This window comes from Rutidosis leptorrhynchoides, chromosome 6 (assembly GCF_046630445.1).
Source record: "Rutidosis leptorrhynchoides isolate AG116_Rl617_1_P2 chromosome 6, CSIRO_AGI_Rlap_v1, whole genome shotgun sequence".
NCBI lineage: Eukaryota > Viridiplantae > Streptophyta > Magnoliopsida > Asterales > Asteraceae > Rutidosis > Rutidosis leptorrhynchoides.
The window spans coordinates 235,229,586-235,240,665 of NC_092338.1; the positions used below are offsets into that span (position 1 = coordinate 235,229,586).

The window sequence follows — 11,080 nt, forward strand, 5'->3', positions numbered from 1 at the left end:
AGTTTCGCTCAAATTAGTGTTTCTCATGTTGTAATCCTCGTTGTATCATTTCCTTATCAATAAAATTATCTTGCTTTTCAAAAAAAAAAAAAAAACTATTACAGTAATAATGAAACTAACATCACAAACCGCAAAATTAAACCATACTTGATTATATTACTCCATGACTTTGTTCCCCATGCATAGCAGTTTGGTACACTGTATTGAATATTGAAAATAAATATAAACATAAAATTACATGATACGGAGTATAAAGTTATAGGTCGCATTTCATAATTGCTTTTCAGTAGAAACAACAAACAGATAACTTGAAACAACAAACAGATAACTTGAGATGCTAAATGCGCTCCACACGCGTTCATTTAAAGGCTACAAAATCTTGTTTCAAATTTTCAATACATAAAACTATAACATAACAAATCAGACAATACAAAAACTAAAACAGCCAAGTTGTGAAATTCAAATGTGTAAACCTAGATTAGGTATTGCATTCTTGTTATGCTCAAAGTTCCCTGAGTGACCTCCCATTGCACAGCCCGGTCTAAATCTCATCTGAATTGAGAAGTGAAAGTTAACGATAGTAACCGCCTCTTGCACGACCACCACGCCTACCCCCCCATCCGCCCCTACCACCACCTTGTCCACCTTCCCCCCTTGAATTAAAATTACCTCTCCCACCTTCAAATGCCCCACCACCTCCACGACCCCTTTTATTCACTTGGTTGCCTGAACCATTTAGGTTGTTGGAAGGTCGTTTGCTTCTGAGGAACAAGAAATACATATACATATATTGTTATAAAAAATTGAAAAAAATAATAAAATTAATTGGGATTAGATATAAAAATCAACTGAAATTGACCCATTTAAAATCAACGGGGCAAAATTGCCACCTCTAATTGGACAGCTAAAGCTATTAGTAAACTGATAGTTTTTCCCTAGTGGCTATACAAAAAAGCACGAGACAAGGAATTGCAATGCTCACTTGAGCGAGTTCAATGTACATACCCGGCAGTGCTTGCTGGAGCTGCAGCTGCTTTAACTGCTTCATTCCAAGAAAGGTTGACCCGTTTGTCTCCGATAAATGAAGGTGCTTTTGAATGTAACGGCTGAATTACCACAAAAGTAAACATATAAGATCCGGAAATCTTTCTCAAGTATATTTAATATTTTTTATTTTTTTTTTTTGAAATATATTGACGTGGTATGGAATAAGAAAGAGACTTTACCCGCAAGGAATTGGGTGATTATGATAAGATTTTATGTTAAACGACTGTTTGTGTTCAACATAACAAATAAACGGTTTAATAAACCAAAGAAACTCAAAGGAAGTAATTTTATTATTAGAATTCAAGACTTAATAAAACTAAACAACACAACAACAAAACCCAATACCACATGAGTGGTGTATGGGGAGGTGAGATGTAGACAATCCTTCCTCCTATCCGAGAATAAAAACAAGTCATTTTTCCACCCAGAGTGAAACACTCCCAAAAGTAGAGAAAGTCATCCCTCTCTCTATTCGACGGATAAAGAGATTGCTTCCGAGTGGACCACCGGCCAATAAGTAGGAATTTTTTTGTTAAAAACAGTAAAATAAAATTGAGTCGCCATGAAAATGGTAGAATCAAATTTCCATGGGTTTTAAATCCTGCCTGGAATTCAATTTAGGCTCTAAACGGCAGTCAAGACGCCAATAAATCGACGCTTGTCGTTGACTCAAAATAGAGCCGAATTTTTTATTATTATTTTTTTAATAAAGCTAAACACATTAATCCTATTTATTTATGCTAGAAAGAAAATAAACCAACTAGGATTCTAATTCCTAAGTTATCTCAAACTTGAACAAAATAAAGTAGTAACTTGGAAAATAAGATAATGAGCAAGAAAAATCTACTAAAATCTTATCCTAATCACCCAATTCTTTGCAGGTCAAGTCTCTTCTTATTCCATACCGTGTCATTGATTGATAATTAAAACTTGTAAAATACATAGGCATAAAAAAAATATTCTCAGAACCAAATAAATTCCGTATCTAAAATTATCTAAAAATGATAAATTAATCTTGAAACCAAAGCTAATAATTATTGGGGGTTCAAGAACAACCTATGTTCTAATAAATAAATTTAGAAAGTAATCACCGAGAGACAAGGTTTGGAAAAGTCGCGAGAAAGAGAAGAGTCGGGACTTTGAAACGACTAGTAGGTCAAGTCGGTGACTAACGTTGACTTTTAGTAGTATATATTTAACATATATATAAATTACACATAAATGTATCAATCATAAATAATATTTAAAACATATGTATAGGGCACAAAATCCGAGTATAAATAGTATTAAAATTTTGATCAAACTTGACCAACCATAACTTTGACTGGCGCAGACCCGATTCAAATAGACTCAAACCGACTTTGACTGACTTTGACCTGACTTTTTAGCTTTGACCGACTAATCAAACGTTTTTATAGCCATAACGAGACGGGCTAGTCAGCAAACCGACTAGTCGGCCGAGACAGCCACCATTTACAAGGATGCCAACAAATTCAAATGGGGAAACAAGAGGCATTTTCTGTGTGAGGGAAAGCATATGTTTAACTGTATGTGTATGCTGCTATTAATTGGTCATTATACTTATTAACCCGTGATATTTGCCAAGTAGTCCTACTCTTTGACCAACAATGGCATTTTTACGCATTTGGCTTTGAATATTAACAGTAAGGATTAATTATTGTACAAAGGCAAAGGAAGATTATAATTCCATTACCTGTGTCATTGCCAAAATATTATTACAGGTGCGCAACCCTGTTGTAGCATTCTGCTTCTGAATTTTCTGAATATTAGAAAAATATAATAATGAGATACAACGCTGAAAGTACTAAAGTAAACAAGAGGGGTTGTTTGTTAGGATTACAACTTTTAGAGTGTCAAATAAGATGACAAAATTATTCCAATAATAATAATGTAGTCTTTTAATTTTATTATAATTTAGAATGTATATGCACTGACAGTACTTTTTTTCCCCATGGGACCCGTTGAAGATATAAATAAAATAACTCAAATTGACCATAAATGGGTCAGAATTGACATCTATACCGATAAAAAGGTGATAAAAGGTACATGGAAGCTATTTATGAACTCACAATTCTAGCCTTTTCTTCATCGGATATAGCACTACCCATTGTCTTATTTGTCTGACCCATTCCCTGTGTTAACTTCTTCATTGTAGCTTTAGTGAGGTCCTCAACACAGCTCAGCCTGAATCACCAAGTAAAAGAGCTTTTGTTACTACTATACAAGGGTATTTTCGACATTTTGTGACAGTTAAAACCAAACTACCTTTCTGTGAAATCTTTATTGAACTCAGTGAAGTCCTCACCAAGCCTGTCTGATGGTTGCCCAGTCACTATTTTATAACCGCATAAACTATTAGTCGCATTTGGAGCCTGTTACACAAAAGAGTAAATTCATAATTCAACAGATGGATAACATTAACAGGTGAATATGTTAATATACATTTAATAATATAGAATATTATTCACCTTGTTAGCTAAATGGTGGAACGTGTACAACATACACTCAACATATGTGAAGTTCATCTCTTCTCCTGTTTTCCTTATAGGCATGTACTTCTGAGAGTAAACAAACATGAAATGAAGTATATTACCAAAAAACACAAACCAACATCGCACTAAGTTGCAGAAAAGTGAAGTTACTACTCCATATAGTAAAAACGGATTTTTTAGAAGTGTTTTAAGCCCTAAACTAGACATGTTGAATTTGGCTTATACAAGTACATGTCTTTATCCATTCTTTAAGCTTTCTTACATAACTATTATGGCATTACAATAATAGTCCAAGGCTTTCAGTAAAAGCAATTTACAAAGTTATATACACAATCTTAACTAGACATGTGACTTTCAACCTGTTTGACTTGTTCAGCCCATCTGGCTTGTTGCCCTTTTAAGTAAATTATTTTAATTGACAAGTTTCAGAATAAACAAACCCAAATTAATTATCTATAATAAGCACATGGGTCAACATTGTAAACTTTACCAATCGAGAAACATCTTTTCAAAGGATATTGGTACCTTCAAGAGATGAACAACAGAAGGAAGAATCTGCCTCGAATCTTGTGGTGCTGCATAAGGTGAACTCTCTGCAAGGTTCTTTAGCAAGTCTACTTTTCGTTCTTCTGGAAGCTGCAAATGAAATAAATAAATGGATGCCAAATAAACCATTACTTCATTAAACGATATCCAACAAAAATTTAATCCTAATTTCTAAGATTATATACAAATACATCATCCCGGAAAAAAAAACGAAAGAATGACAAACGGAGGCATTATCATGAAAAGGAGTATTGTAAATATTAATACCTTGTCGAAAACAGGGAGAATGTGCTTGTTTAGATAGTTGAGAAATTTACTACTTGAAGCACCCATCTGCATATAATATACAGAATCCGTTTCAAAGAAAAGGTCATTAAATGGAAGGAACAAAAATATATATATGTGTATAAATACCAAAAGAGACGTACCACAAAGAATGGAAGAGCCATATATAGGCATGATATTAATCTATCAACATGGTCCCCATCTTCAACCTGAATTATAAAGAAAATAGACAGCAATAGTTATGTACTCAACAAGATACAGAAATGTTTAGAGTTACACAATGAACAAGTCACAAAAAATAATTTAAAAAAAAAAACAAAAACATAATAAACTTGCACTGAATTGTGCATCAAGATCAGCTTGGCCTTCAATGATTTCAACAAGCTCTTGGATACGCTCAGTAGAAGCTTTCTCTCCAAAGATGCTCAAACTCTTTAAAAAATCCATGAACATCTTAAATTCAGCTCCAGTAACATCTTGTAAACTCTGCAATATAAAAATACTCTCAAAACATATTAGTATATAATCAGATCTCACTTAAGTACATTAATATATCTACAGCAAGCACGTAGAAAACAGAAGCTAAATGACCCTACAGAATAGATCAAATATAGGTGATTAAAAGAATGAGTGAATGGCAAAAAATAGGAAGATACCTTTTTAATCAAATCAGTTATATGTCTTTCCATCTGCTCCTGTGGCTTCAAGAGCTCGGATTTTAGAGGGAACACCTGTAATTTTTCATTAGACTCAGTTTTCATTTATATATATGCAGCAGCAATATCATTCCCATATGTCACAAATCGGATCATCTCACCTTGTCCCTGATAAAAACCAGGGTCCTCTCACGAAGGTTATCATCTGTAACTGGTTCATCAACGCTCTCAATGTGCTTAAATAGCGCAGTCAAGGATGCTGCAAGCATATAATACTATGAATTTAACATTAAAGTTATTGATAATATCTAAAAATGGTTTTACAAAACAGTTATCGCACTGTTGAAATACCTTTCACATCTTGCCTCAACAAGGACAAAAGAGCTTTGTGCACTGCATCACGCTCCACATTTTCTTCTGAAAAACATTAAGGTACTCAAGGTCTTATACTCATATATATGTCTAACTTCAGACATGAATAGAAAAACTTAAAGAACCTAATTTACCAGCTATAAGAAGTTGTGCAAGAATGTCAACAATCTTAGAGATATGCTCTGGCGTATCCTTGCAGAAAAGAGGAAGTCCACGAATCGCTTGGACACGTATCTTTACAAAATGAGCAACGAAAAAAATTTAAGCAGCAATACCCTCAGCTAACATTAACTCTTATTAAAGTAATAAGAAAATTAACTTTATCGTATACATCAAGTGTCAAGGATACAGGTATCTGAACTAGTTGTGAGTGTCATTATGTATATGAACACACAGTAATTGCTAACCTAGGGTGTGTTTGATTTCCATTTAATTGAATGGTTCGGCATTGAATGTTAAACCTAGTTCAACATTCAGTGCGTTTGTAAGTGACATGTAAATGACAAATAAGTGACATCTAAATGACAACAATCTATGTTGAACCAATATCCTCCGTAAATAATATCCAGAAACTTATTAAACAACAATATTTATTTATTTATTTATTTAAAAGGTTAATATATTAATTTTACATCAATCATAAAGTTCATTCGGACAGGTTATGGTCATTCATAACTAAGTCCAATCAGAAACTTGAATCATTCTGATTTTATACCATTTAGCGCTTAAGCATTATGTTACATCGCTGACGTATGATACTTAGCAAGGGTCTACATTCTAAATTACCTCACATCATCCAAATCACATAACGAAACATGACCATATTAAGAATTCGAAATTATTTTCTAGCTTTTACTGTACAGTATTTATAATTATAATTATATTTATTTATTCAAAAATCTTATAAACATATAATAATCCAGAAATAAAAAATTTGAAAAGGACATACCCCAAGCTCTTCAGCTTCACATAAATCCAGATGAGCATCAACAGCAGTTCCTGATAAACCAGGAAAGAACTTAAAGTACCTAGGTATCAATTGAGCTGCTAATTGTCTCGCTTTCACACTCGAACTCCTTGCAGCCTCAATTATACTCTTGTAATCCTCCACATTCTGCACAAATTATCAATTTTAATCATACTGATACTCATTAGAAACCCTAATTTCTCAGAATTTATTAGTAACAAATACACTAAAAAAAAAACCCTAGAAATTAATTGAAAAAGTAATGAAAACCTGAGACTTGTCTTTGGCTTCGCTAAGTCGTTCTCCGTATACGTAGAGCTTTTCAATGTCTTTAGTGTCGTTGGATGCGTCCGCCATTAGTGGTTACTATCGAATGAGGAAACTGAATGAATGTTGTAGTTCGAACCTAATACAGCGATATTCTACGTGGTACGTAGTGAATAAATAGACTAGTATGTGTAAGTACGAGTAATTGATGAAATTTGTGTTTGTTTAAGGTGATGGTGAACGGAAGGTTTTTGTTGATGACTGCACAGACTTCGTGAAACAAAGATTAATACGGGCTTGTACACACATTTGCCTGTTACTTAAAAAAACAATTTTGGATAGCCATATTTTCATCTTTTTTCAAGTGTCAAAATTTTATATGTCAAAAATTTTAACCATGACAGACAAAATGAGCGTGTCGATAGGTAAGGGTGAGGTAATTGCTAGACATGCTAGTAAATTGAGAAATAATTGGGTGACGTGTTGAGTAGCGTGTTAAGTGGTGTGTTAAAATCTGATTAGAAGTTGATTGAAAAAAATGATAAAAAATAACTAAAAAGAAAAATTAAACCAATCAAAAAAAGGAAAATTCTTGCACACCTTCTTTCTTCCCTGTGCTCCTGACACACGCGCCGACATTGAAGACCTCCAACACGCCTTGTTAGTGGTGTGTTGGGTGTGTGTTGGTGGCACACAAGCCTGAGTACGCCTTGTTATAGATGGTCTTAGTAATGCGTTGAAGGAGAATAAATTACAACGGCATAGGCTATGTTTGAGAATGATTTTTTCAAGTTTTTTTGAAGCTTTTAGCTTTTATGAAAAAAACTTCTATTTAATAAAAAGTTTTGTTTGGTAATGAAAGCTTAAAGCTTTTGTTGGGATGGAAAAAACTCCAAAAAGCTAGATGGTGAAATGCTAACTCAAGTAGCGTTTAAGAGATACAAGAGCTTTTAGTGTTTTACATTACTTGTATACCCTTTAAATTACTACAACTAACTTCTCCCACGTGACTCCAATACCATTTGTGTATTGATATCGGCTAAAAAGTCACGTTTTCACCTCAATATTAAGGCCCAAAAACAATAAATTTCCAAACTTTATCACCAAAATACTCGCTTTGTCGGTTAAAATTGAAGATCAAGTAATTACAAAAACGATTAAAAAAGAATCAAGCAAAACGGAGCTAAAACGGTGAAAGACAAGTTACGATCCCGGAAACCAAGTTACGATCCCGGGAACGAGCAAGACGATCCAAGCAAACAGCAAGACCAGAAGCAAAACCGGTCTGCCACACCGGCCTGCCAGAGTGGAGTCGGCTTGCCACATGACTCAGCCACCGGGCATAGGAAACGGGCTTGGCATCCAGCTTGCCTAGCACCGGCCACCCACGCCGGCCTGTGGCGCCAGCTTGCCAGGCAGCTTGCCAGGCAGCTTGCCAGGCAGCTTGCCAGGCAGCTTGCCAGCCTGCCAGGCCGGCTTGCCAGACGTTTCCCTGCCATACTCAAGTCTATTTAATGTCATCCATTTTTTCACACACTTCAATTCACTTCATTCTGTCTCTTTCTACAATAATTAGTCATACTTTCAAGGTCTTTGACTCCGAGCGGGAAAATTAGTACCAGGAGAAGAACGCCGAAGATTGTATTATGAGCGATCTGGAGTTTGAAGTTGTCACTTTTGTATTTTCGGAACTCGTTTAATCTACCGGTACTTCTATCCTTTGTCTTTATATAATGTCTTGAATTATTATGATTTATGATATTGTTATCATGATTAGTGAATAGTTATTTTTAGTGTATAATATAATGTAGTTAGTTATGATGTCGAAATAATATTATGGTTTGTGTATGTTGTTGAGATGCTTTTCGATTATGCTTTAAACTCAATCGCTTTTCCAACTAATATAACGTAGTTATTGGCTCTATTATTAGGAAGTCGTGAACCCCAATTCAGAGTACACTATCTGTGTCACCCCTTGGTAAGAGAATTCTATCGGATACAACGCAAGTTTGAATAAGGCACACCGGTTGTAGTAAGTCCACCGAGCTTTGGATTCCGACTGAGGACTCTTTCGTATTGAAACATCTAACTAGGCACATAGTACATTGTCGGTCCTAGACCATGCTAGTGTAGTCACCAAGCATATAAACTTCGTAGTGTGCATGCTGAAGCACAACGGTTGTTGTAAGTTGTACCTCTGCTAAGTAAGGCCATGGAACACGGTCAGTGTTGATTAGTACACTTCACCATAATGTGGTCTCAAGCATTGCACTCCGCTTGAGGGATTCATAGTTAATTAAGGAACTGTTTGTTTAAACTCATAAAGGATTGGACCGTTAGGATAACAGAACGTGTTCATGGAAGTCGTACCGACTTGGCCATGGTGTTCTTTATGGTTACTCTTTTTAAGGGCCTAACTATCTTTTAAACCCAATCATTAACGAAAGCATCGACACAGATCACGTCTCTTGGATATGGCATACCTTGTACTTCATTATGCTTAAGAAAGTTTAGACCTTTGTGGAATGTTAATACTTCACCTAACCGAGTCGCTCAATTGGATGAGCCGTCTGAACTTGTATGCCTGTAGTTAAGTAGTTCAATTGGAATGTTAATTTTTTTTATCTCTTAAAAATTTGACCCTAGGTCATACTTCCCTTACTACTATAATAAGAAGTAGTACGATTTAGGCCCCGCTAAATATAAATTTAAAACTATTGCCGCTCTCCTGATAGCTGATTCTGACGTCTTGCGACCTAACGTCACCACATAAATAAAACCGTCCATTTTGATCATATCATGTATCATGTTTTTTAATATAAAAGACAGAGATATCACAATATTTAATTTAATTAAATATATCAATTTAATATAATCAGTGTATTTATAACATATTATAAATCAAGGGATTTTTGCTGACGTGTCAGCTCCTAATCCCTTGATGATGTAGCATCCTAGATGTAGTTATGTGATTAAATTTGTATTAATATTGCTAATGACATGTTATTCCATGTGGGTCCTAAAATCAACCAAATAAACCTTAAATCGGTCCATCAACCGATTCAATATCCAACCTCGACAATTTTAGGATCTTCCGGCACAATCGAGTGTGAAATTCATGAACATCGAACTGTTAATCCATCGATTCTTCTATCGGAAAGTATGACTCAAGATTCAATAACGGTAGCGTCCATGATTTATGAAATAAAATCGCTCATTCGACAATGAAAATCATGAACATCCAACCTGTAAGTAACTAGAGGGGGGTGAATAGTTACTTAATGCGTTTTTAGAACTTTTTCGATGATTAACAAGATTAATCAACCTTGATCAACTTAATCAACTCAAACTCTATGTGTGTAGTGTTTATGTTTTAAGTAATGTGGAAAGTAAAGTAAGAACATAAACACGGGGATTTATAGTGGTTAAGGTGGATGTTAACTAATCCACCTTAATCCACTCTCCGATTCGCTAATCGGGAGTTTGCTTCACTAAGTCTTTTCTCCAAACCCGGTGGAAATCCGATTTACAAATCTTGTACTCCTTGTATACAACACATCTAATCTTTCTATCCCTTCGAAATATTACTTTTAACTTAGATCAACTTGTGAAACGACCTTAAACCATTACCGAAAATCGACGCCATTTTTTTTTGTGTCACAGGTAAATGGAGAGGAGCTCCAAATTTAGAGCGGAACACCAAATTTAGAGCGGCGCTCCACTCCACTGCACCAGATGCCCCAAATTCCAGTTTGCTCTCGGGATTGAGCACCCTGATCATATATATAGGCATATATATGTATTACCTTATAGTTATAGAAATTGAATCAAAGTTTAAATATGAGTATTACCTTATATTAGAAAGATATCTTACTATAAATAAGAAAGATTTCTTGAGGTTGGATGATCACTTTACAAGATTGGAAGTAAGCTAGCAAACTTGGAAGTATTCTTGATTTTATGAAACTAGAACTTATAGAATTTATGAAGAACACTTAGAACTTGAAGATAGAACTTGAGAGAGATCAATTTGATGAAGAAAATTGATGAATGAAAGTGTTTGTAGGTGTTTTTGGTCGTTGGTATATGGATTAGATATAGAGGATGTGTAATTTTGTTTACATGTAAATAAGTCATGAATGATTACTAATATTTTTGTAATTTTATGAGATATTTCATGCTAGTTGCCAAATGATGGTTCCCACATATGTTAAGTGACTCAAATAGGCTGCTAAGAGCTGATCATTGAAGTGTATATACCAATAGTACATACATCTAAAAGTTGTGTATTGTACGAGTACGAATACGGGTGCATACGAGTAGAATTGTTGATGAAACTGAACGAGGATGTAATTGTAAGCATTTTTGTTAAGTAGAAGTATTTTGATAAGTGTCTTGAAGTCTTTCAAAAGTGTATAAATATATAT

At 34.6% G+C, this 11,080-nt stretch overlaps 1 protein-coding gene across 1 annotated transcript; it reads right to left on the reverse strand.

The window, feature by feature from the left end:
• Positions 1-262: 262 nt before the first annotated feature.
• LOC139852215 (apoptosis inhibitor 5-like protein API5) lies at positions 263-6,923 on the reverse strand. The gene is made up of 16 exons (XM_071841456.1): positions 6,657-6,923; positions 6,369-6,533; positions 5,554-5,653; positions 5,399-5,464; positions 5,209-5,306; positions 5,048-5,122; positions 4,728-4,877; positions 4,535-4,600; positions 4,374-4,439; positions 4,086-4,196; positions 3,537-3,626; positions 3,334-3,440; positions 3,138-3,252; positions 2,762-2,827; positions 1,006-1,106; positions 263-761 (listed from the first exon to the last, which is right to left on the reverse strand). Exons 1-16 carry the CDS (start codon positions 6,741-6,743, stop codon positions 572-574), a joined length of 1,653 nt encoding a protein of 550 aa, XP_071697557.1. The 5' UTR covers positions 6,744-6,923; the 3' UTR covers positions 263-571.
• Positions 6,924-11,080: the final 4,157 nt, after the last annotated feature.